Source organism: Rhopilema esculentum, chromosome 13 (genome assembly GCF_057945365.1).
Source record: "Rhopilema esculentum isolate cy_ngs chromosome 13, ASM5794536v1, whole genome shotgun sequence".
Classification (NCBI taxonomy): Eukaryota; Metazoa; Cnidaria; class Scyphozoa; order Rhizostomeae; family Rhizostomatidae; genus Rhopilema; species Rhopilema esculentum.
In genome coordinates, this window is record NC_142827.1 from 543489 (window position 1) to 570753 (window position 27265).

At 36.3% G+C, this 27265-nt stretch overlaps 2 protein-coding genes across 2 annotated transcripts; one reads left to right on the forward strand and one right to left on the reverse strand.

Annotated features, from left to right (window-relative positions):
• Positions 1-1641: 1641 nt before the first annotated feature.
• Positions 1642-13134, forward strand: LOC135692140 (uncharacterized). Its single transcript, XM_065210184.2, has 12 exons — positions 1642-2037; positions 5810-5965; positions 6070-6162; positions 7162-7254; positions 7638-7725; positions 7979-8034; positions 9084-9161; positions 9462-9521; positions 9639-9703; positions 9989-10136; positions 10272-10508; positions 10698-13134. Exons 1-12 carry the CDS (start codon positions 1750-1752, stop codon positions 11481-11483), a joined length of 2148 nt encoding a protein of 715 aa, XP_065066256.1. The 5' UTR covers positions 1642-1749; the 3' UTR covers positions 11484-13134.
• On the reverse strand, positions 12134-25480 carry LOC135692139 (uncharacterized). Its single transcript, XM_065210183.2, has 8 exons — positions 25272-25480; positions 19547-19797; positions 18608-19101; positions 18258-18418; positions 17741-17942; positions 17259-17410; positions 16277-16625; positions 12134-15755 (listed from the first exon to the last, which is right to left on the reverse strand). Exons 1-8 carry the CDS (start codon positions 25446-25448, stop codon positions 15286-15288), a joined length of 2256 nt encoding a protein of 751 aa, XP_065066255.2. The 5' UTR covers positions 25449-25480; the 3' UTR covers positions 12134-15285.
• Between the last annotated feature and the right edge of the window lie 1785 nt (positions 25481-27265).

A 27265-nucleotide genomic window follows, 5' to 3' on the forward strand; every position in this document is an offset into this window, starting at 1 on the left:
AATCAGACCACGAAAGTCACTCAGGCTAGTTTCAAAAACTGACGTATTTTGAAAACACCTAGGTTTATTTGTGAGCATGACGTCAATTGACGAACAATTATTCTTCGTGAAAGAGGTTTAATCCTTTACCAAATTGGATAGTCCAAAAACATCACAGAACGGAATTAACTTTGCATATCCTGGATGATGAATGAGGCAGGTGACTCACTCTCAGTTCGAGATGGCGAAATACTACCTAAGGTTGAACTTGAAGGTATTAAATGTTCATCGTTTTGGTTCTCTCCTGAGAAATCTGTTGAAATACCAAGGTCTAGTTGGCATATCAGACATGAAAAATTCTGAATAATAAAGTGTTATCTAGACCTACAAATTTGTCATCTTCATTTTATGATTTTGATATGCGCTGATAAGAATAGTCAAACAGCATTAAGGTAATTTACAAAACTGCTCCTTAAAACATTTGCACCTTCATTATTTAAGTAGATACCATCTTCGAATAACAAATATTGCCAGCTTTGTTTCATGTTTAATAAACAGAATTTCCTGCAAGTGATTCTTCCACACGCGAATTTACCGTTAGCCTTTTTCCTTCCATTAGGTTTAAGTCTCCTCGTGCCAAAATGCTGGACACAGCAACGTTTTGGATCTTTTTTGGAATTTAAAGCAAGTTTGGTGATCTTTTTTCAATTACATCAGGATCATCTCTTCTTAAGTCATTGCAACCGCAGTGTATAATAAGATGAACTGGCTCTCTCTTCAGCGTTGGGATTATATAAGATTCCATATTATCGGTAGTTGCGCCTGGGAAAGTTTTGACGAACGTGTTCATGTGTCTAAAACTTCGATTTATTTTCTGTTTCCAAATTCCTTTTATGAGTGAATCTCCGACTAAACTAACTGTTGGTCTTTTCCTGGTAAAACGTCGAACCTGTGTGGTATTAGGCCGCGTATTTGGCTGAGTTTTAACAGCTTTCCAGATTTTAGATTTTCGTCACTAGTTTTGACCTGCGGTGGCAAATCTATTTGCACTGAATCCTGTTGTGTTTGGTTGCAAAACTCTCCAGACAAATTTGAACGAAATTCAACCACCTCCGTATGTGCATAAAGTCTGCGTTTTATTACTTTTGGCGATACATGTTGAGGGTTAATCTTGTCTGTGGCTGTTTGGCGATTCAAATTTACCGCATCATCGTAGCTATGCTCCTCCGGTACAAAAATTGGTTTTAAGGATTCATAAGGCTAATTGTTTGTAACTTCATAATCTTCAAGGCCGTTGAATCTGTTTGCAGTCTTGAAAGAAATATGGCATATGGCAAATAGACAAATAAGTATATTAAGTAGACAAATAAAAAAAGGGGAGGAAATTTTATGAAAATAGACAATAAATTTAATTTTTTCGCTCCTTGAAGAGTATTTACCGGAAAAAGCAACAAAGACACCGATGTGAAGATAAAGAAGTATCCAAAAAAACTTGGGTATGACACTCTTCATTCCTGACAAAAAGGTCGATTGCTTGCACTGATCAGTGATTGCTTGCCACAGCCTCTGCGACGGAGAGTAAGGGGAAGCTGTCAACATATGCTGCGGAGGAAAATTGCATTGCAGTGGGAAGCCATTGATATGCAGAACAATCAACAATAGTGATCGCTGAAGCGTGGCCGGAAACAGATTTGCCGCGCCGCCATCATGCTTTGAAAGAGATTATGCGTGCCAGGGGAAGAAAATTTTGTCGTACACGAATATAGTGAGATGGCCCGCCTGGAGATACGGCGATTTTCAGACCCAGACATAGCTAGAGGTATTCACGATGCTATCAAGAAAACTGTGGATCAAAAACAATGCCCAATTTTTGAACGTATATTCAGGGCTTTGGTTATTGATGGTTATAAGCTGACACAACGAGAAACTGAACATCAACTCAAGTATTCAGTAAAAGATGGCCTGATTACAGAAGTTAAGGCGACATCAAATCACGGGCAAAATAAAGGGAAGGGACTCATCGCTTATCGGCTTATTCCCTCAGCAACTTTCGAAAAGGTATAGCATATATCTGTTATGGTTTCGGGCAATATAATCGTTTTAGGTTGTCACCGCTTGCAGGGGCCTAACAACAGTTTGGCGGTATTTGGGTTCTCGTTAATCCAGTCTGTTGCCAATCTCCCCAATTTGTTTTCGCTTCTTCGTTTATTTTTGTGTTGGATTAAGCTATAATTTTAAAACATTGATTGAAAATTTCGTTGCTCGTTTCTTGCTTTCATGCTTTGCAGAGTAAGCACGAGAAACAGCGTAAACAAGGCGCGAGTGAATCGCATGACGCCTGATCCGAATGTGATGGGCTGATTTCTTTGTTTATTCGTGGATCGTTGTAAACAAACTCTTATCTTAGTTTCAATGGTCACTACACTCCAACCGGCAGGCTCCATTTTGCCAGCCCTGCTGCCTTATTTTCTCTCTTTTAAAGGACCTTTTTTAGAATTTCTAGTGATCTGTTTATTTTCAAGTGACACAGATTTCAGTTTGAAATTGATTTTGAAACGCCTTTTAACTTGTTGCTGCAAACGGAACTTAAGCTGATGTATGTGTTCGAATGATATGATTGTTGACGTTCCTTGTAGACCAGGGTTTCTTAAGTATTTTGGATGCTGGGTCAGAAAAGTATGTGGATTTTGTTCTGGGGCCACTGAGTTGTTTAAAGCCCCAAACTGTAGCATAACCCAAACAATTAGCTTCACAAAATTATGTAACTCTATAATTTTTGGACCAGGTTTAGTCAGAAAATCGTGTGTTTTGCCCCCACTCTGCTATCTTAAGGCTAAAGCATTAATTTTCATTAGGTTGACTTGAAGCATTTGAAGTCAGATCCTGGGACTGCAAAATGCATTTTAAAGAAAGGCCAAAATGTGATTATGGTTTATCTGTTTGGTCTTAGATTGAATGTTTGTTAGATTGAATGAATCTAGGGAAGGCTAGAAACTGCATCTAAAATAGAATTTTAGCAGAAGAAAATCCAAGGCAATATTCTTAAAGTCTTTTGAAATTAGGTTCCAAAATTGTATGTATGTATGTATAATAATCTTTAATGTAAATAACAAACTAAGTTTGAAAACTTGTTTTCAGTTTGGTTCACAAATTAAAAGTACAAATAATCTAAATTTAACCAATAAAAAATTAGAAAAAACCTAATACAAAATTTAAATAATGAGTTATAAACCTATAATGATAGTTAAAAATGCTATTATAACAGATTCCGACTTAAGATATCCATTAAATGATTTTTAAATTTATTTTTAAAAGAATGAATATTGTCACATTGCCTCAATGAATTGGGCAAACAGTTCCAAATTCTTGCTCCATATTGTTTAAAGGACTTCTTAGCAGGGTTGCCATTTGGTCGTTTTAACGGCCAAATTCCTCCATTCTGGCCGTTTTTCAAAGCTGTTGGCCGTCGAAAATTGATTTGCCCGAAAAGCAAAAGTTGGCCAAATTTTGGCCGCAAGAAACAAAGTAAAATATAACGGAAATTGAAAGCAAATGAGCGATTTTCTAACAAAAAAAGCCAATTTTGATTACACTATTGCTCCAAAGAATTAGCCAAAAATGTAGCTTTTTGTATATTTTGTTTGGCTGGCCGATTTTGGCCATCAAGCGTTAAATATTTGGCCGCCAACCATTCCAAGCATCTGGCAACCCTGCTTCTTAGAGCCCCTTGAAATATACATGCATCCCGACTGGCATTTCTTGTTCCATGTCCATGGGTATCTGCAACTTTTATAAACATTTCTGAAAGGTATGGTGGAGCAGCTCCTATGAAGATTTGAAACATGATGGTACAAATGTTGTACTCAATTCGTAGCCAATTAAGTCTAATAAATAAAAGTTTGTCTTGGTAGGTTGAGGGACAAGATGGTTTGTAGAAGAGTATAGACTAACACTGTCCAAGTCCATTTAAATGATAGGAGTAAGACTACTGTGGGAGGGCCCATGTGACAGGATAGTTGTATCGTCAGCAAACATCACTGTTTGGGAATCAATAAGGCTTGGTAGATCATTCACATATAATAAGAAAAGAAGTGGTCCGAGGATGGAGCCCTGAGGTACACCAGTAAAAATTATTGCAGAACGAGATAGCTTTCCATTGAAGTCAACTAACTGCGTTCTACACTCTAAATATGAGGACAGCCAGTGTAGCAAGTGAACCTCCGGATTTAAGGATTTGAATTTGGATAACAGGATCGGATGGTTCACGGTATCAAAAGCCTTTCTTAGGTCTAGAAAAAGAGCACCAGTTAATAGACCATTATCCATGTCAGTGTAAATTGTATCTATCATGTGTAAGAGGGCAGACGTAATTGAGTGGAGTTTTCTGAATCCTGATTGTAGCCTAAGCAATCCTTCCTTGACTAGGAATGCGTAAATATGATTGAATGCAATCCTCTCTATGATCTTACTCAGGCTACATAGGATTGAAATAGGTTGATAGTTGTCAACAATTTGAACGTCACCAGATTTAAAGACTGGAACAATTCTTGCTCTTTTCCAGATGATTGGGAAATTTATCTATTATTGTTATGTTGACATTAAAAGGAAGGCTCTTTCAAAGATAATCTTTAGAATAATTTTAGCATAGAAGCAAATAATCAACTTTCTTACATTTGAATGAAATCAAAATAATATGAAGAAGAGAAATAAACAAAGCACAGTTTAGCAGTAATGAATTAGCCTGTGCCCCATACAGAAATGCTGCCACATACACTTAAAAGAATGAAGTTGGGCCTGGGATCCCACAAAGTGGATGAAGGGTTGAGGTCATGCTGTGTATGTCAAAGACTGTTTATAATAAATGCTGATTATACTCCGAAATCATGTCTAAACTTTTTTACGTTCTTTAACTCTGTCAGAGTAAAAACATTCGAAAGATTAAATCCTGCTTTGATACTCCCTCTCTAACCAATAAATAGGACAACAACATATTATCATTTACTGCAGAGATAAAGATATCAGAGTAAACAAAAATACAAAACTAAATAGAATTTTAAGTTTCGAAAGTAAAAGCCAAAAATATTTTAGAGGTAAAAGCATTTGGTGGGCTTGATGAAATCTTCTGGAAGCCTGGAGTTGGCCTGTGGGTCAGAGGTTAAGACCAGCTGTTGTAGACTGACAGGAAGGCTTTACATAACTATAGTTTTTGGAAATAGTTTTTTAATTTTATCCCACTGCTATCAAATGAAATGATGTTATTATTCCAAATTGAAAAACTAACAAAATATGCATCCATGGTGGAAAATGCAAAATAAATAAAGCAATTTTTTCTGTCTGAGATGGTGCTAGATATTCTGTGCTCCTCTGCATCAATATGCAACAGTTGCATCGCAAATCCAACATTGTGCAAATGTTTTAATCCACATATTTCCTCTTATGATGTCACACTCCCTTGTGCTGCCTGAATTAAATTGCATGTAGTACTTATAGAAATTGAGATTGTCAATCCACCAAGAAAAATAGGCAATTTATAATATTATGCCTAAGAATATCATGCAAGAGTGAAAATTCAATGTACTGGAAACAAAACTGTTTTGACAGTCTGTTGATGTAAAATATTGGCAACTTTGTTTTCTGTAGTAGATTTTTTTATCCATGTTGCTTATTTTGTTCCATTTAACTTCTCCAGCAAATGAAAATAATAAATGATTTTTTTCAGAGATTTGTTAGTGCACTGAGAAATAAGTAGCCAAATATCTCTTTACATTGTAAAGAATGTAAATATGTATTGTCAAAAAAAATCTTAATAAGCTATTTAATTGGTTTGCAGCATCATGATAATAGTGGCCATGACTGGTACTGCTGGGAATGTCACAGAGAAGGGGAAGTTGCATTGTGCTCAAAGTGTCCAAGGGTCTTTCATAAAAGATGCATTGGCTTGTCAAATGTTGATCTTCAAAAGCAATTTGTTTGCTCAGTTTGCAAGGTTAGTGAAAGCATTTCACCTTTTTTATGATTTAATTGCCAGCTTTTTTATGATTTAATTGCCTGTAAAGACTATACATAATTAATCAGTATTGAACTTTATAGGACCTTGAGACTGTTACACCATGTACAAATCGGAAGGACCTTGCTGATCTCAATACAATGTTTACATTTGCGATTAGCAGAATGAAACAGAAGGTATGTTTCGAAGTCTTCATACAGTTGTTCTTCAATCAACTTTATGAAACTTTTTCTTTATTTGAAACTTAAGTCAACTAGCTTTCTGGGAATTTTATGTGGATACTGTGTTATTTGCCATAGGATACAGAACTCTTTCCCTTTTTTATTTTGTCATTGTGTAAAGAAAGCTCTGCTCAGTTCTACAATCAAGTTTGACATGACATAACTCAACTCTCTCTGGCTCTGTGTTTTTGCTTTGAAATAAGACAATGGAATTTGTGGCAGGTAGCTATGTTTTGGAAAATACTTGTTCCTTAGGTAGATGGTCCATTCAGTTCTTTTTATAACTTTCCTATTGTTGATCATACTTGACATGAATTTTATAGGTGGACCATAAATTTATGATAACATTTGTTTACCTAAGGGACCCTCAGTCTATGACAACAGCATGCAAGTTAGAATTGCATGATCAATCCTAGGAATAATTCAAATGCAATGATCAAACCTGAACCTACAATATGATAAGTTTATTAATTCAGAGCTTTGTCACCATATGGAGAAATTTATCCAGAAAGCAATGAAGCTCTTTATACTTTACTATGTTGATTGCTTAAATGTGATAATTGGAAATGTAATGAGAAAGTGCAATGCGATTAATAAGTCATTGCAGGATATCCATGCACTGAAGCCAGATCTTTTGTTATTTTAATAAAGAAGCAGTTGCATTGTAGTTGAAAATTCAATTAAGAAATTTCTTAAATATTCGATGAATATATTTGAAACCCTGTCACTGAGGTTTGTTTTATAAACTGAGAGTCATCATCAACCACAGCATAATGTTTATCAAAATTATAGTAATCAACTTTGACATTGCCTGTGTTCTGAACCCAGATACTCAATCAATTAATTTTCCCTAGTTTTATTTTGTGCCCAGTACCTCCGCATTTTGTAGAACATGATGTTTTATTTGCATACTTTTATCTACTGCTTTGATTTAAATTCTTTATTTAAATGCAGGCTGATGACTTGTATCATCCAGTAAAGGAAGACAAAGAACCATATTACAAAATGTTTGTTTATAAACCAGTATGCTTTGAGGAAATTGAAAAGGTATTTCTGCATGATTTTATGTATTTACATTTATACACCTGTCTATTCACTATTTACTGAACTTTATCTTGCTTCTAATGTTTCTATTATGCTCTGTTGTTTCTTTTATTCATGTTTAAAGGGGAGTCCAAAATTTGCAGTATCACAGACAACAAATGGAAAAAGGAATACCATTGAATACACAATAATTTTGTTCATCACATCCAGACTATGTCGCTTTTTGATTAGGAAGGTTTTCAAAGTTTCACTTGATGGCTAAAAGAATGATGAACACTCTAATAGACTCTGATGTAAGCATTTGTGACATGTTTCTAACATACTTGTTCCTGTAAAATTCCTACAAAATGGATGTTTATTCCAGTAAAATCACTTCTTGGTTTTAGCGAGTAGCAAAAAAAGAATTCACAAGTGTTAAACAATTTGTTGCTGAAATCGACTGGATCTATCATAATGCTGTGGTATATCACAGCGGTATGTAACTTCTTATTCGTCATCTTGATTTGTCAGGTTTAGTGAAGCAAGAAGTAAGTAGGAAAGTAACTTGTTATTGGTTTTCACTTTACATAAGCTCATTCACCAATCATTAAGATATATGTATTCAGGTCTTTTCATTGTCTGCAAAATCAGCTGTACATGAACTACCTTCGAGTACTTGCTGCAAAATCAGACTTCAAATATTGCCAGTGCAAACTAAAATTTATGGATTTGAAATGTCTCTTTTTAGCGGAAGATGGGTTGACTGAGCTGGCAAAAACAGTCATCAGTGATGGGAAGCGTGAGGTAGTTCTCTGTCTCAATAAATTCTTCCTGAGTTGTGTATGTGCTTGTGTAATGCACAAACCTTAATACAGTTTCAAGCTTCAGTACATTTGATAGGCCCTTTTTTCTTGTTAAAAAGTTAAAAAGCGCACCTCTAAAATGTCCTTGAGAGCATCCTTCGAGAGCCTTGGAAGATCGAGAGCTTTATATCGAGAGCTTCGGAAGAGTGTTAAATAAGAAATTCAACGGTATGATTACCAAACTAGAAATATAATAAAACAAAGGCTCAAAATTGTTCAGATTTTTCTAGATATGTAAGTTACCATCACTTGATGAGCTTCTATCACTGTCAGTATCACTACTGTTATGTTCAGCTTCACATATTGCTTCATCAAAAAGCATGGCTTTAAGTCGAACATTTAACTTTGTTGCCTTTTCTATGCTATCCATTCTATAAGACACGCTAGAACATTTACTACTCGCAAAAGCAAATGAAAACTGAAAAGCAATGCGATAATTTGGGCGGAAATGTGATCACTGATTTGCACAAATGATTTTAAATTATTAAGAAAAAACAGAAAATAGTACTTCAACAGAAGATTAACGCTCGCTCGAAAATCAAATAAATCTGCCGGAGAATAAGTTTGATGGCCTGTGTCCTTGGTGGTTATTCGAGGTTTATTAGATAAAAAATGGTATCGAAAACCCAATGTTGAATTTGTTGAATTTATTTTCTCAAAGGGTAATCTTACGCAAATCATAATATTGCGGTCTGTTGGGAAAATTATTCATGCTTGATCAAGTTTATTCAACAAATTCCAAAAATTTATTTTGCTAGTATTGTTTTTAAGTTTTGAGGGGCTCGCTCTCCAAGGCTTTTTTCGATCGAGCGCCCTTCCGGGCAAGGCCTGGCTCTCAATGCTGTATAGATTGAGTGAAATATTTAACTACAGGTTGATGCAAAATGCTTGACTATGAAGAAACATTTTGCCATCAGCAATGAGAAGAAAAACTGATTGATCTTTTCAGAAAATATATTATCACTAAGACATTATTTCTTTTCTGTCTAGCTGAGTCAAATTGAAATTTGCGCAGATTGTTATATTTTGTCAAACAAAAGGCCTGCAAACTGGTTTTCCATCCCTTGCGTAAGTATCACCTCTTTGTATCATATTTATTTAATTAACTTTGGTTTATATAGCATATCATCAATTTTTTAATGTTCCTTTATTCTTTTTCGTCCTTTCAGATGCATCAAAACGTAAAAGGACACTTGTTTTGACATATCAGTCAGTATACCCTTGAAAACAGACAAATCTTGACTGTAATGAATTATGATGATGATGATGACGATGATGTCATGCAAAATTTGAACTTTATTGGCGTCTTTCTCAATGATATAAGAATATGAACGATATAAACTAACCATTCTTATCTTCAATTAACAGAGAAAACCCCACGATGTTGGCTATGCAAAACTAGGGAGTGATCCGCCATGGCCTGCAAAGGTAAATAGGTTCCTCATTTACAGTATGATGACGTTATTTTTCTCATTTTGCCTTTTTATTGGCAAAATGTTCCATTTTTTTAAGTTTCTTGAAATATATATATCTTCTTTGCTCTAGATTTTGAGAAGGTCTGAAGATGGTTTGAATGTTGACGTAAGATTTTTCGGTCCACCTCATCAAAGGTGGGTTGTTTTCTTACTTGTTTCCAGACTTCTAGAATGTATACGCATCTGGCGAATCATATCCAGTCTGCAAAATATGGGTGAAAAGCGCTTTTGTTTGTTGGAATTTTTCTGTTCTAAAGGTGTATTTGTTTGCGGATTTTCTGACTTGCTGTAACTCGATCTGTTTTGTTTATTTTGATTAGCAAAATAAATCAAAGAGCAACTACTTCCAGTGTTAAAGTCAATGATACTTTGTAGAAATTATCTTGTACCTAATTATTTTGTTTCTGTCTTTTGTTTCAGGGCGTGGATCCCTGCTAAAAACATTTTTGATTTGAGCTATAAACCACCGCTAAAGAAGAAGTCTAAAATATGGAACCAGGCCATTTTTGAGTTGAATGAGCACGTTCGGATTTTGAAGGAGAGGAAATTGGAAGTTAATGGAATAAAGGTACCGAATAAGTTATTTAATCCAAGGTTAAAATTATCATTAAATTAAACTTAAAGACAATTGGAAGTTAAAGACAGGGCCTTGGTATTACATGGATCGTTGTGTTCTTTGAGATTTCATTCCCATTTTTTATAGGAAATCGATGAAATTCTGAAGGAATCAGAAAAACCGGAGACTCCACCAGCTGTGCGAAAGAGAGGCCGAAAGAAGCGGAAGTTGACAAGCAACTTGTCTTGTGATTCAGATGGAAATAATAGCGAATCATTGGACGCGGCTTCGGTAGGAGGCGACAATGGAGAAAATGGGGATATCAACATGGACAGTATGCGAATGACAGATGATTATAAAATGATTGCAAAGTTAAGGGAAACGGTAAGTTATTCTTTTGCTAAGGAAAAATTATCCCAAATTGTTCGTTGATCAGTGTTGGAGGTGAATATTTTTGGCATGACATATATCTGCTATTTTAAAGGGTTATAATGTTCTGATCTTAGTAAAAACCTTTCCCCCTTTCTTAAGACGAATTTGCGGCTAGCGTAATTTTTTTGATGATATGTCTAGGTGGAAAAATTGGAGTCAACGTTGCAAGAGACGCGAACAGAACTCGAGGAGGAGAAGCTAACAAACGAAAAATTAAGGCAAGAATTAGGAGCCACGAAAAAGGAGTCAGAAGAAGCCATTTTAGGTATGAAGGAAGAACTGCAATTAGAAGCTCAGCGTGAAAAGGCAAGTGCAATTGAGCTGTATAAGAAGGAAATGCAAGTTACCATCGAGGAGAAAGTTGCGGAGGAGCTCGAAAAAGAACGAATGAAGTGTGAGGAAAGAATCAGGGAGGTGACCGAAAAAGAGCGTAATGACGCTAATGAAAAATTAACCGAAAGCGTGGCCAAGGAACGGTCACAGGCAGAAACGAGGCTACAGGCAATTATGAAGAAAGATCGCGAGGAATTCCAACGTAATATCGAAAGTTTTCGAAGAGACGCCGAAGGAACTGCACAGCGGCAAGTGGAAGAGTTGACCCGGAAATTGAAATCAGAGGAACTTGAGAAACGAATTGCGCAGGAAAACGTGCGAAGGGCGCAGATGGAGACGGATAGGATTGTTAGGGATGCAATTATGACAACAAAAAAGAAGTCGTGGTGCTCGAACTGCTCTTCGGAAGCTTTTTATCATTGTTGTTGGAATACAAACTATTGTTCTACCGATTGTCAACGGGTGCACTGGGCGGCCCATCGATATCAGTGTACAAGGGATCTTATGAACACGTGCAGGAATTGTCAGCAACGTCAAACATTCCCTGGTGCGCCTCCACCGAATTTCGGTGGACCCCAGCTACAGCCAAAATAAGAAGGCAGTTTGCTTCAGTTTGGGAAACTTCTGATATATGTATTTGCTACAGATGCCGTTTTGACAAAAGAAGTCTCAAGGGTTATTGATGTCAGTGACATGAAATGGTGAGAAAATTCAAGCAATGGAGATTAAATGCTCGACGAACCAAAAGGAAAATAAGAATGATTCGTATGTTTTATTGTAGTTAGACATTTTCTACTTAGCGAGTAGCTATTTTTATGGTATAGAATACAAGTCGAGGCGTATGGCTAGTCAGCCAAAGTAGTTGTCATAGAATGTGGTCATATTTAGTCGACCTTGACGTACTAGTTAAGTGAACACCAGCGTCCTGCCCTTATTTTGTAGAATTAGAAAGCCAGTTTCTGTTATCTTAGTTGCAGCGTTGTCGTTTTTTGCTATCTGTATGATTCTCTTTAATGGGCTATTACACTAACGAGAATAGAATAGTCGTTCCATATGATAAAATTGTTTGTTAAATATCAAATTAGATAAATTACCTAGCGACTATGGTGTATTTTAATCTGAAAAATCATCAAAACTGACATTACCATTTGGAGGTGATTTTGTCATTTATTTTATTATCGATGGACATCCAATAGCTTTCAGGGATCCTTTGAAAATTTATCAAACTTATTTTTTGCAGCATGTAATGTCCGTAGATGACTTGCAGTTGAGTTTCCCAACAGGGCATCAATCGATTAGCTGTTCTTTAGTTTTATAGCTTATTTTTTGTATGAATCACTGTATAAATCTATACATACTAACGTATTGAATTGGAGGGCCTTCGTTTTATTGTACATACGACTATGTGATGGATAAACACTAACCACTTTAGCGCATCGTGTGCAAGCAAAGATTTGATCCAACAAGCTAAAAAATATTGTCAATGTTGGATGCACGTGAAATGTCATAATACGTTGCCGTTTTTATTACTCCCCAGCTTTCAAGATGCTGGCACTTTTTCAACTGGAGATTTTTTTATTACTTAGTTTTTCTTAAGTTATGGTTTTAACGCAGATTGTCAGAGTTACATTTTCGATAGTTTAGCCTTTTTATTTTAAATAACTTGGAGTTCGATCATATCTAGACTTTATATATCATGTATTAAATTATGAAGTTTGTCTCGTGATAAATTATTTGCATTTAATAAGTCTTTGGCACCATTTGTACCATGTTATGTGTATTTCTGCTGCTGGCTGTCATATTTGCTGATTAAAGTCTTCTTTGGGGCTTATGGAAAAACCTCCATTGTTAATTAAGTAATCCGTTTATCTTTGACTACGCGAAGGGAAACATCTGGCCATGCCCTTGCAAAGATACACAATTGTTAAAACTTCAGAATAATCAAATCTAATTTAGATAAAAAGGACTACTAACAAATCGCGTTTTGACAATTTGTTGACAGTTTTAAATCTTTGCATGTTGTTGACTTAGCGTTGCTTTCTTGTGCTGCTAAACTTTAGAAGTTGGGCCTAACTTGAACATCAAGGGGACTGTCAGCGACAGTTTGCAGCATTCCAGCTTCCGTATTGCAATTAGGCACGAATGAAATTCGTTAGTTTATCAGTTTATCAGTACCTCTAGTTGATTTAGTTCAAGTTTTGATTTCGTAATAAATGATTTGTCATGTAAATATGTGATCGATTTACCTTTGTTGTTAATTTTTTTGTTGCAAATGTCAATATATTTATTGACGACGTTTTGCGATTTAAACTGCATACATAGCCACTGTATAGCTAGACAAGAACTAAGCGTTGATAGTGTCTTGTTATTGAGAAACTGATAGGAAAAATAGCACGAAACCACCAGGAAACAACTCTGCTGTCAGTCGCTTGAATGACCGGTGACTATTGTAAAGGTTGCCAACTCAGAAGCAAGGTTTATAAGAAAGGAAAATGTTTGTATCTTTCTTAGACTGCATGCTTTTGCAATGAATTTTAATATTTGTTCCAGGAAACCGTAGAAAACGTTAGCGAATAAAGGGTAAATCCTCAGAATAATTTAATCATTTTCAAGCACAAAACTGAAAATGTTATTCCTTAATCATTAGGGCCATTTATTTTTGGGCTGTCTGTGCGCCAATCGCAAAGACGGCCAGGCCATAAAAAAACCCCAGCCGTTTTTGAAGAAGAAGAAAGAACCACTTTCTTCCGCCTACTAGCAACACCTTGTTAGGGCAAAAAGTTGGAAGCCATTCGGCCATCAACTAATGAACAAAGAAAACATTAAAGTTAACATGCCAATAAAAACCTTGAAATAACGAGATACGGGCTGGGTAGGTAGGGTTGCAAGATCTTTGCTCTCCATAGTCCAATTCTAGGTTGTCTTGTAACGTGTGAGAAAGAAACTATACCATCATAAAGTTTATATACAATATACCCAAGGCCAATGCATACTTGCATGCTTGCTGCTTTGACCATGTAAGAGACCCAATTTAATGCTTACTCGGGCGCTGCTAGCTACAATGAGCACAAACTCAACAATCGTGCTATCTGATTCGACATCAACAGCGCCATAATGGCATACACTGTCACATATTAAACTTGATGAAATTTCTTGAACCAAGCTTTCGCAGAGAAAATTCAAGAGAATCCTTTTTGTGAATCAATGGTTAGCTTGTTCTCTTAGCATTTTGTGATGTGGCAGTGCATGAAAAGGGTTCTGTGCCCTTGTTTAGGAAAATGAATACGAAATACCTGTGTTGGAATGAAACGGAAGAATCGGATTCAGTTTTGTCTGGAAGATGACAGTGAATTTCTTACTCCCGAATCAGGGTGATCCAATTCTGATAAACATTATTCTTACATCATTCTTAGGCAAGGCACCGTTTAAATTTGATAAAAACTGAGCAAAACGCTCTATCATCTGCTGTTGCCTTTCTTCAACATTTTAGAAAATGAAATATATTAGCACAAAACAAGTTCGTTGATGGGCGTACTTCAGACTTTATGTGTAAAAGTCATACTTGTTATGTTTCCTGAAAAAAATCAGCTAGATGAAAAGACGAGGAATTTCGAGCCTTGCTATTGTTCTTAATTAAAAGAACCGCAATATTTCTGCAAACCCCATTCATATGAAAAATATTTATATTACAAAATCAAGACAACATATTGAAGGTCTGGTCTTAGATAAAACATTTTGAAAGCATATTCCAATAACCAAAGAAGCCTGGCGATATCAAGAGTATTCTACAACTTCAGTTGGCGATTTCCAAATCAACTGACAGTTAAACGTTTGAAAGCAGATCTCAAAAACATGGAACATACGGACCTTTTACGAAAGGAATAGAATAAAGTTCATAACGAGCTAGTACAAGAAATGAAATGAGCTAGTACTCAGATTTAACGATGATATTTGAAAGCCTCTTTGATACGGGAGATTTAAAATGGGTGTGCGATAAAGTTATTGCACACTGCAGCGGGTTGTTCTCCATCGAAACGCGGCCACAAATAGAGCACAGAAATATTTGCTCATGGTCAAAGAGAAAGACATTGAAGAACCGAAAAGACGAAACGAGAACAGATTATCACGGTTAAAGAAAGCCAAAGGGAGGCGGGCAACTAAATGGCAATCTTGAACTCTTGGGAAATCAGATAGGAGGCTCATTGCAATGAGGCCATAATCATGAGTAAACTGAAAGAAGAATGATTGATCTTTGTACTTTATGTCATCAAAATAACTTGTAGCTGAGTAGTAGTATAACTTGTGTATCCTATCTTTCAGTAGGTAATTTCAAATAATTTTACTTGAATTGCTAAATAAAGCGATTGGATTACTGCAAAATTGATAGCCAAGTCGTTTAGGTTCCCAGGAGCAGACTGTTACATATTGGACATTTATTCGTATTAATTTGTTTGTGATAAAGTGACACTGGTTTGCCTTGAGTTATTTCTTTAGCAGATGCCACCCTACCGCAGTTGCAGCAAGTCCGAAGTCTCTCCTGGCTTATAATAAAAAACGTACAAATACATCTACTCCATCTGTGTCCTTTCTCGCAGTTTCCAAATTGCTCGTTCTCTAAAAAGATATCTCCTTTACAGACTGGACAAGTCTCTCGGCTTGGCAAATGAACACTGTTACGTGTTCTCTCCAAAGCACTAGCATCGTTTGGTGTTCCACTTGCAAATCTCTTTGCCCAGATCGCCCTAGCTCTGTCAACCGACGGGGCATCCCCTGCTAGCTCGTATACCAAAATCGCTAACTCAAAGTATGCTTCATTATCACTTTTAATAACCAGCCAATCAGCAGCAAGCAATAGCAACTTTTTACCTGAAAAATAGGAGGAAATATGGAACTTAATCGAATTCTGTAATAATACGAACCACCTTCTACTTTGCATGACAACTCTAAAAAAATGGAGTTCTTGTTGCTCTTCAATCGAATTCTTTTCTTAATCTTTCAAAAGGTTACAGGCAGAGCAATGTAAATTCTAGCGCAAGCCAGAATCGATGGAAACTTAAAGCTATCACTGATCTGAAAATACCGTTTCAAAGATCAGGAAAACCAATAAGACCAACAAGAGTGGGACATTCTCCTTCGGGGGTACATTCCCCCAAAAAAACTTCCAGATATGCGCTGTTACATTATCAACAGACAAACATTCATTTTTGCTTTAAAAATGTTTTGAAAATAAAATCGCATCTCCAAATAATCCACCTCAAATGTAGTGATTTCTTATAGAGTGCCTGCGAAAAACAATACTTAAAACTACGATGAAAATTCATCCTTTAACGCCCTTATTTGAAAATCGAGATTTAGATATTCAAGGCAACATAAAAGCGAGGACTTACTTTTATCACCAAGGCCCTGAAACGTCTTTAGATAATCCTTTGCATGCCTTAATATTCGTCGAGCTCTCTGGTTAAACAGCAATTGCATATACATTTCCTTGGACAGTGGTTCTTTTAGATTTTCTTTCCTCTCATTTTCTAGCCAGTTAACAAAGAGTTTTTTCTGCAATTGTATCGGTGACAACGTTTTATCTATTGGGGAGGCAGCAAAGTTCTCAAGTAGCTTTGGAAAACCAACATAGCTTGCCAAAACTCTGCAATATTCGTACATCTCAACCCCAGGTGGGGTATGGGAATCTGCGATGAGTTGTGCCGCGTCTTCAAAGGACAGGAATGGGTTGATTACAAGCTAAAAATAAGCGACTGAGTGTCAGATGTTAATTAAAAATCTATTTGCAAAATATTTCTGTTAAGAAAGAAAAGTGGATAAACTTTAATAGCATATTAAACAATGTACAAACAAAATATGAGGGAAATCAAATTTGAAATTCGTTGAAGAATCCAAGACTGCTTAGGAAATTCGGAGACTACAAAAAGGGGAAGGGAACCTGCTACATTTACCCTAAAATTAAAGACTTATGAATATTTGATGTTGATAGAACGTAGCAAAACATTCAATATTTTCGGCTACTTATTTCAATAATAGAACCCCAGAGAGAAGGCCATGCATGTTATGGAACAGGACCAAAAAGATCGTTTCTTTGTCCTACTACTGTACACAGAACTATCATTGACCAAGCATCGAATGGTCCTCTCTAAACAACTTTGGCACAATTAAATTATTGTCTATAAATACAGCTACAACACAATTGTTGTACATAACCTTCAGAAATAAAAGATATTTAGAGAGTGCTATTTGGACATTTTCAAAAGCCAGAATAACCTAAAAAATTGACTCAAAAACTTCATTTGCCAACAAATAAGTTCTTAATTCTTCTTTGTTTCAAAATAACAATGGTTATCTCAAGTTATAAAACATTACCTCTGATTCCAAGCATTTTTTACCAAGGCGATAGAAGATATTGGTAGGACTGATTAAGCGAATGAGCAGCCATCCATCCGCTGAGATCTGCATCCCAAAGCAGCTGTATCCTGGCTTACAGTGGTTCTTTATCACAGTCGCATTTTTATCACCTGCAAAAATTTGCTCTATTGAAAAATCGACCCTTAAGCACACAAAAGAGGTTTTTATCAGTTCAGGCGTCTTTGTGATCGACTGATTGGTATATTATCTGTAAATCATATTTTTAGAATCAAAGAAGTGCACCTGCCCCAGCATTGAAAAAACACTGCCTTTTTATGCTTAAAAACGAGAAATATCATACGGTTTTTAAATGCGAGCAATACACATATGTGCAAGTGTCTGTCCCTGATTTTACAACTATTTCTAGCTAGAATAGATTGTACCAACAGTTTAGGCAGTGCATCAGCATTACATAGTGTGAAGATAAAAATGAGACAAACCTATAGAAAAGAATTCCGTGAAGCCATTGCACGAAGTGGTGACAATATAGTCCCCTCTACAGCAAAGGGCAGAAATAGGGTGCTCATGTGTACAAGGGGGCAGTTTGTATGAATGGCTATCCACTTGCTGATCTTCACCAAAGTTGATTGTGAACAAAAGGATATTGGCATCTTTGATGACCACTAAATGGACATTGTTATCCTGCAATTTCAAGCGTATCATAGACAAAATTTCAGTAAGCTGGTTAGCACATACAGAACTATTTTCTGACTTTCTTTCAGATTATAATTGTCAAAATAAAAAAATTCTAACAAATATTTTATGATAATTTCCATCTTTAATCTAGATAAAAATGGGTTGTTTTCTGTCTGTTTATTTTAAGACTATTCTCTAACAATGCCTTGCATTCATCTAAGTTTAGATTCATCTGGTTTAAAATACAATTGAGAAAAAAGTCACAAAAAGTTGGAAAGAGGAAATCATATGCTCATAGAAACATATAGAATTCAAGCTAACCCTTTTGAGCCATTCCATTGAAGTAATGTGGATAAGATCCTCCTCAGTCCAGAGATCATACTGCTGCAGCTCGTTTACAGTGACATCATTTTTCTTTGTGGTTGCAATATCAATAGCAAACAACTTTATAAAACCATTTGAAAAGGACACAGCAATGCAACCTAATTGCGAGTCAGAAGAACTTAAAAAAACCTGTTTTCAATGAAACAATCAAAGGACAGAGTAGGTCAAGACAAATAAAAAATAATGCCAAAGGATTTGCCTTACTGCTTTTCATTTACAGCATCAAATGAAATCCAACAAACAGACAAACATTAATCATGTTTATTTTATTGGAAATAATTTCTTACCTTTTGTTGACTGTTCATGCTGATACCAAGCAACATTTGTGGCACATTCGTTCAGTAAATGAAACCTGCCAACAAGATTAGATGAGACATTGTCATTTAACATATCAACAATAACTTGCCAGATAAAAACCATCCCAAGCTTGTTGCAACCACAAAGTAGAGAAATTGTGAGTCTTGAAAGAGCTCCTTCATCTTGATTTTCTAATGAATTGACTCCCTTGTAGGCATGTGGATCTAACAAGGGACACCAATCTATTCCTGTTATGGCCAAGTAATTCTGTCTCTTGCTATATTCCAAAAATTGTTTTGATAAACTTTCCAAGTTTGCTGCTTCCATATAAAACAGTTTAGTAACTGGATCAGTAAAGTCAGTTCCTTTATAATTCTCAAACAGTGTTTTGCTAACATCCAACATTATGTCTGAGCAGCCTGTGAATAACTCTTCCTTTGAAAGGTAAATTCGATTGTTGGATGACAATGTTGCCAGGAGAGAGCTAGAAGAGACAGAGACTGGGTAAAGCATGATTGATTTCACCACCAGCCACATAAATAGTTGTTTGTCCAACCACTGTTTCTTTCAAATAAGAAAGGTGACAAAATAAAAGTTAACAGGCGGACAACGGACCTACAAAAGTAAAAGTAATAGCTACTGCTATGAGAACCTGATTTAAGAAACTCCCTTGCATAAAATTCTTTGGTTTTATTAATTTATTTTTAACATTAATTATGTACTATTTGATATGTTCCATATTTTTCATATCATTTCCATATTTACTTTTAGATATGTTACACTTGTAGTTATTCTATGTTGTATGCGATTAAAATTAAAACCTTTTCTATGCTAACAAATAAACATTATCATATAGCATACAATATGCTTGGTTGTAGCTGACACTGAAAACAACTAATAATTATCAAGAGAGCAAGAAAAAAACAAACCTGCCATTAGACAAAATATTTGATGGTGACCAAGCACAGTCAATAAATAATGTTGGAAAAAGGTTTGCTTTATTTGGATTCAATGTCCTGTTCAAAGAAAATGAGTAGGCCTCAGGAAACTCAGTCGGCTGAACACAGAATGTGTTAGTATCAATTCCAACATCAAATGCACTTTCCTCTGGTGGATTTGCCAGAAAAGATAAAGTAAAATTCAGAGGAGCTGATAAGTCACCAGTGCAAGACTTCTGTCTCTAACAAAAATTAAGGAATGAGGCAAACTTCAGTTGGCATTTTCTAGCAGTTTGTCTAGCAGCTAGCATGTTATTGTGATTGCCATAGGCAAATAAGATAAATGTGAATGGAAACAGCTAAGATTAGCTTAGTTTTATTAAGTTATAAAACAAGATAAAAGTATATCAGATGTTAAAGGCAGCTGTGTTAATCAATTTAAAATTGGAATGGAAGAATGGGATTCTCAAAGCAAATTAAATATTTTCCGCGCATATTTAAACAAATTTCAGAGGTGTGAATTGGGAGCTCAACATTCTCAGGAGCTAGTTTCATCGAGCACCTTCTTTTTGCTTAGGACAAGGCCTGTATTTATATAAGCTGCATTAGAAAAGCAGTCAGAAAAATGTAATTTAAAACATACATTCCAAATCTTAAAGGAAATTGACAATACTTAAGGTTCTTAAGCAATATTTGAATCAAAATTGCCCAATCAGTGAATGTGATTCCACTCACATGCTCATTGATTGCCTAACATTGACTGACATATGGCTTAACATCTACCAAATTTTATATCTGTCAATTGTCTTAAACAAGAGCACCTTCTGACTAAGTACCCATGCCCCTGTGCCAACTAAGTGCCCTTTTCAACTTATCCCCCATGTCAACAAAGTGCCCTTTCCAACTAACTCCCAAAGCCAACTTATCCCCATGCCAACAAAGTGCCCTTTCCAACTACACAATTATCTTTTTAAGGAACCAATGTATAGGGAACCTACATGTAGATGGCCAAAATATTTAAAGAACTTATGCTACTAAAAACGAAATCCCTAAGGAACTTTTCGATATGAAAAATTTGTAAAACTGCAAGCATCAAGAACTAAAAAGCTGGTTCCACTCATTTGCAGCCAATACTTGCATAGATTGTTTGCTATTCATGTGTCAAGTGCTTCATTGAATAGTTTCCGCATCATAAAACCCTTAACAATAAAACACTTCATGAATAAATGTCAAAGGATTCCTGATTGTACAAATCTCGTGATTTTAGAATCACTTCATACGAAGTCTTGTTGGGGAGTAGAGTAATTGGGACAGTTGCAGTCTTTGATATGAGCTATGGGAGACAAGAAAAGGCAGTCCACATTGTTCAAGTTTGGTTTTACAAAGAAGATAGCACATCAACATGATTTAAATGAAGTTGCTGGCTGTTCATTTGTTGAGGATGGTGAAGTTAGTTTATACAATTACGAGATATGCCATGAGCACTTCAAAAGTAAAGCTGGCCTTACAGTGCACATATCTTGGTGCACTTCGAAAAGCAGCGACAAGAAAGTGCTATCGAAGAGCATCCCAATGATATTGGAGGAAGGCAACACCAAGATTGAAGATCGACAGAAAAAATACAAAAAGAATCAACTGTTGTGGAGCAGAACAAAAAAAGAAACTTTGGAGTGTCAAGATAGAGAGAAATCAGCTGAACAGTCAGCAGCTGAAGAAGAAGAAAACTACAATCCTCAGGAGAAGAGGAATAGGCACTCATGTGACAATGAATTCAAACTAAAAGTCATGGAAGAAACGAAAAACGAGTCAAAAGAATGAAGTCGCTGTCAAATACAACAACTCAAAGTCAATGGTAACCACCTGGGTTCAAAATGAGTGAAAAATTACTGATGAAGGCGTTGACAGGCATATGAAATTGAGGAAAATAATAAGACGTAGCACAAAGCATAAACAAGTATTTGTGAAGCTTTTAAAATCAAAAGTTCCTGCAAGAAAAGTCCAAAGGACTGCGAGTATCCTTTGCATGGCTTTAATTTATGCAAATGCTAGAAAGATTCAAGTATAACTCAACCAATCAAGCCAATGAGATGTAAAAGTCATTCTAAAAATCAGCGATCTTCAGCTCTATCAAGAAATATGGAATCAAGCTTCAATTAATTCAGTGTAAAAAGAGAGCCAACAAGACAAGCTTTCTGCCAGGCATGATTCGTTGGCATACCCAGGCTTTCATGGAAAAATATGGCAGGCGTGCTGACCACTGCACGCCTGAAAACATCCAGGCATTTGGTGGCATGTGAAATTTTTTCGCAAAAATCTATGGTTATCATAATAGATCTATGCAGAAATTGCCAACACAAAAATGTTTGCACCAATAATTTTTATGAAATTTATTTCGCTGAATTCTTAGCATCACTAATAACATTTTAACAAAAAAAGGTGATATTTCTGAAGACTTGAGTTTCTACATAGTTTTCACCAGCCTCAATAATATATCCTTAGCAGAGTCATTGGGTGCTTGGCGTTCATTTGCCTGTAAATCCATGCCCAGAGGGCCCTTGGTTATCAAGCATTGCAGCTATTTTATGTATCTGACTTGCCGGATGTCAATGTCAATAATCGATAATCAATAATCGAATAAAGATAATGCATCAAAGATAATGATGGCATTCTAGATTTAGATTTAATGATGGCAATCTAGATTTAAAGCAAAGCGAAGTCTGAAGCGAGGGATGTATATGGGTAGAAAATTCCGCAAATCTGAATTTTTCTTGCATAATTGTCAAGTCTGCTACTTCTGCTAAATTAACAATCAAAAATGAAAATCTTGTTAACAACATTTAACTTTCCTTGTAAAATTCAGAGACAAAAATGTCTGTTCTTGTATTCTGTGTTTGGATTTGTTCCCTGAAATGCCAAAGAGCCTTGAAAAGGTGTCAACTTTTGCACAAATCTCTTTTCCATTTTTTGCGTCATAAAAAGTGCATGTTTGCCAATGTCTGTTTTGTCGATGAAATTAATTATTCCCCTGAGAAAAAGTGATAAATATACACTGGGGAGAAAGTAGGCCAAAATAACATTGAAAATTTATAGAAACGTTCGTCATATCGAGGAAAATCATGATGAAGGGACATACAATTCCGTTCGTAATAATGAGAGCTTGTTATATACGGGGTTTGTTATACCGAGAGAATTTGTAAGGGGTTCGGCAGAATCCAAGGGGCCAGACATATTTTCTATATACCTGAAAATTAGTTATAGCTGGGTTTCATAATATCGGGATTCCACTGTAGATTGGTCCTATGATTATTTCAAAATTTTCTATTTAATTCGCAATCCTGACAAGGTGTTTAGCCTTTTTTGAAGTGGTATGAAGTAAAAGTACCAAGGAAAGATTTACATTAAAACTCATCTCGAAAACCAGCAATACCAATCATTGATGGGCATTTCGCTCTCAGAATAAAAGAAGGTGTGTGACATTTTGCACTCCTCAAAAGCAGTAGGCGTGCGCCAGGGCGTGCGTGTGCGATCGCACGCTTTTCCAGCGAAAGCCTGCATACCACTTTGCGCAAGGCTCAACTAAGACAAGTTTAGACAAAGCCTTCCTATGACAATGTTGACCAGGTTCCAATGCCATTCACAATTGATTCAAAGACCACATTTGAAAGGCAACTTCCCTGCGGAGAACAATGACACCAATTAATCTGGGTCAGTACCCTGGGACCTGGACTTGATAGGCAGCCATGTACTTTGCAAATCTGCCTCGCACCGGAAGGACCACCAGTAAGAATTCGCATTATTTTCCATGGAACAGGGAAATGAGTGAGAACCGATGAAAAAAATGCATACCATAAAGATGTTGATGTGTACTGGCAAGCGAATGCTTGGGCTGATGTAAATTCCAGCATCAACAGGGTTACAAGAACCCTCAAACCAGCAGTAATGAATACATCAGAGGCTGATGCAAACAAAGAATTTGTGCTCTTCTGTGACAACCTCAGTGAGGTGAGAAAATTAAATGGCACTATAGTTTGGTTTGGATTGGCTAGCGCTACAGATATCTGGCAGCCTGTGGAGTGTGGCTTCGGTCACATGTTGAAATCCCTGGTTTGCACCATACAAAATGAATGGCTTCAGAGTGACAATAACATTGATTTCTGGCTTGGAAATAGCAAAGGGAAGATTGATGCAAAACAGCGACTATCTTGATCACCCATTGGGTTGGTGAGGCATACAACAGGCTATCTGGTGAGAAATATGCCTCATTGAGGTACAGATGCTTCGAGAAAACAGGTTGCTTAGTGACAACTGATGGCTCAGCCAAAAGGTCTCCCTGGCTACTCAATTCCTCCACCATTACCTGTGGTTGGCCCAGAAAATCCATTAGATTTACCAACACCAGAACCCTAAGCAACCTCTGAAGAAGATAATGACAACAATGAAGATGAACAATATGACACTGAGGAAGATTTAGATGAAAATGAAAGTGTTGATAATGTAAAAGACCATATTTACGACCATGATATCATAAATCGCAAGATACGTGCCTTCTACGATGATTGGCACACTGGTCATATCTAGGGTTCAACACCAAGCTAGGAGAATTTTGAGTACGAAGATGCAAGTGAAGATTGCATTACATTGGATGATATTAATGGAATAGACATGATTCTTATTGATTGAGATTTCACTTTCGAATCTGTAAAACTTCGTTCCTACCCTCTTTGTGTTTTTGCTCCTGAGTTGTAGCCAAAAGTAAAGGGAAAATTAAAATTTTTTTTCCTGTTTCTGTACTATTTTTATGGCACTTGATGGGAAATGAAAATTAAGGAACTATTAAGGAACTTTTGGTACTAAAATTTGATGATTTGAGGTCTAAGAATAAGGAACTTTTGAAACTAGGTCTTAAGGTAGGTTCCTTATAAAAAAAGCGTGTAATCCCCCAAGCCAACAAAGCACCCTTTCCAGATAATTCCCAAACCAACTAATTCCCAATAGCACCCTGGGGATGTATTCCATAAAAATACAATCTATCAGGACAACATAACTTTAAAATTTTTTACTTGAAATTTTATCAGGAAACTAAATAATGATTTTAAGCAAACTAAAAATATCAAGCAAAAAGGGCTTTGCACCAAAATTATTTTTAATTTTTACTGATTTTCCCCATTTCAAGTAAAATATTTAAAAATTATATTGGCACCCTGGGTATATAATTTTTCAACTTTGGCAATTGCAAATGCAATATCATATCTTATCCAGAAACTTCTGCGACGAAAATTCTTCTTGCAAGTTGCAAGAGCTTGAAAAATTTATTTTTAACAAGCTGTATCTGCAAAATCATAGTACAGTGACATCAGCTCAAAGAAGTGTTGCAGATAAAATCTTGTTCCAACTCAAACAAAAGTTGCAAAGTCTTGTTGTTTTCGTAACAATATACGCATTACTACAAAAAGATGCTATTCCCTACATAAATTAAGAACTAAAGCTGAAATAGCAATGAAATTATCCCAATTATTTTGGCTCAGCACGCAACTGGAACTTCCCTACAGGCAATAGCAAATATTATATTGAGAGTTGAATTACAATGCGCATTTTAGAAAATGCTTGTTTCGTTTTGGCTTTTGTTTGTAACTAGGGCGTTTATTTAACCTTCTGTGATATTAATTTTAGGTCGATATGTTGCTCGTGTTTCAAAGGAAAAATAAAGAAAGGATACAAGGATGTGAATTCCGTCATTTGCTACGACACCGATTTGTCCATCTTTTGATACCTTGAGAGACCCAAAGGTGCTTGAAATGCTTCGAAAATATGATGTATACATTCCTATTGACCAATCTTTCACATGTTTCAAATTCGCGCCTTTACTTTCACTGACAACTTCACAAGTCGCCATCTTACATCTTAGCACGAAATCGAGACTGAAATGGCGGCAACGGTAAGGAGTCGAGAGAGTGGAGAGGCGAGGAGACAGTTTGCTCCCCTCAAATATTGTATAAAATATGGATGAAGGGGTTGAGGCAAAATAACTCGTCGGGGGTTTTTAAGCCAGTCAGTGAGAAGAGGACTTCAAGGGGTTTCTTTGCTGCCTTTGATCGTTGGGGCGGTGTTTGGAAGGGTAAAAGAGTGATTTTTGCCGACAAAAAGGCAGTGGCGATTCTAGCCTTAAAAATCTTCTGGGGGGGGGGGGGAGACTAACCGGGGGCCAAACTTTCAGTTATAGGAGCCAACGCTAGCTATTACTTTGGGAACTAGTAGAATGTAAAGCAGTGGCGTGGTGGCTCAAAATTAGTTAGCTACAAGGCACCGGTGCTTAGCCCCCCCATAGATAAGTATGTCCTTGGTACAGCTCTATCAAGGCTGTTATCATTATGCCAAATAGTTCGGGACCATTTGTTATATGACTAAAAGTTCGGGACCATCTCGGTTCGGGACCATTTGTTATATGACTAAAAGTAACCTTTATCTGTTACTCCACTGAGTTTTATCTGTTTAACAATAATGCATCATGAGCATGGTTTTCAACAGAATAACTAAACTTCTAAAAAATAAAAGTCTAATAGCTTTGTGAGGTTAATTGGTAAAATTTTTTCATAGTAGTTATGTCTTATATCTAACCTCCATGAGATCAAGCAAATCATTCTGCTACACAGAATTTCAACTCATACAATTTCGATAAGCAATAGATTGCCAAGGTATACTGGGATGATATTAGGCTGACCCTGCGCACCCCACCGCAAGAAGGTGGATCGTCGTGATAATATCTGGCAAATATAGAATTTAAATGACTGTCAAGAATGAGTTTTTCTTGGTAACTACAGAACTCTTAGTAACACTTGGTTTTTACTTGGTAACTTATTAGAAAGGAGCCAAAATTTCATAAATGTCCACCTCGGTTACAAACCTAAACGCTTATTGGGGCCCCTAGTTTGTTGAATAAATGCAATAAAGATAGCATTGAGGAAAATAAAGAGAGCAACCCTAACAAAGTCAAAAAACGATTGAACAGCTTCGGCAGAAGACATTGAATTTTTAATAGAGACCTTTGGCCCCCCTTGCCCTCCCGTAGATTAGTGCCATACTTTGAAAGTTTACTGACTTCCTGGAGGTCGCGTTTTTGGGTGAATCCATGAGCATAAATTTTAAGAAAATCTGCAAAAATAAGCTGCAGCTTCTTTTGAGCTCCGCATAACAATAATTTCAGCTCATAAAATGTTCTCTAATCTACAAAATTTTTATAAAAATTGAAGGGCAAATATGACTGAAGGCCACGAGAGGTTTCAGAGACTTTGGGGCAAAATGGAAAGACGATGCCCCTGCGAGCGGAGCGAGCAGAAAATGTTTGCGAACACACCCTTCAGATTAGCTTAAAATGCATTTCAAAAAACTTCTTGCAGTTATTTCATGCATTCATTTCTTATAGTCGTTAGCTTGCTCCTTATAGCAAGTTATTTGCAATACACTCTTTTTTTGTACGAGCCAGTGAATTCGAGTTCAGGTTGACTGTTTTTCAAAAATATGAGGGTGGATTGTTTATAATTTGTTCTTAAATTAATAGATTGTAAGCAGTGCGATTGCTAGCGTTTTCGCTCAAGGGAGGTGTTCAGGCCTTTTTTGCCAACAAAGTGAGTGAAACAGCCTTCATTTGCCCACATGTTTGGATATTCACTAAAAAAGAGCCAACATATGGCTAAAAGTCCTCATTTTTTAGAA

What these genes read in the sequence shown, in the direction of transcription:
- LOC135692139 (XM_065210183.2), bottom strand. Translation starts at nt 25,448, where the DNA reads ATGGCGACTTGTGAAGTTGTCAGTGAAAGTAAAGGCGCGAATTTGAAA. An exon ending in AATATTTTGTCTAATGGCAG is followed by an intron (nt 19,102 to 19,546) that starts GTTTGTTTTTTT and finishes TGTCTCTTCTAG; the next exon opens with CTCTCTCCTGGCAACATTGT. An exon ending in TCAGGGCCTTGGTGATAAAA is followed by an intron (nt 15,756 to 16,276) that starts GTAAGTCCTCGC and finishes CCTATTTTTCAG; the next exon opens with GTAAAAAGTTGCTATTGCTT.
- LOC135692140 (XM_065210184.2), top strand. Translation starts at nt 1,750, where the DNA reads ATGGCCCGCCTGGAGATACGGCGATTTTCAGACCCAGACATAGCTAGA. An exon ending in TTGTTTGCTCAGTTTGCAAG is followed by an intron (nt 5,966 to 6,069) that starts GTTAGTGAAAGC and finishes TGAACTTTATAG; the next exon opens with GACCTTGAGACTGTTACACC. An exon ending in TTGCAAAGTTAAGGGAAACG is followed by an intron (nt 10,509 to 10,697) that starts GTAAGTTATTCT and finishes TGATATGTCTAG; the next exon opens with GTGGAAAAATTGGAGTCAAC.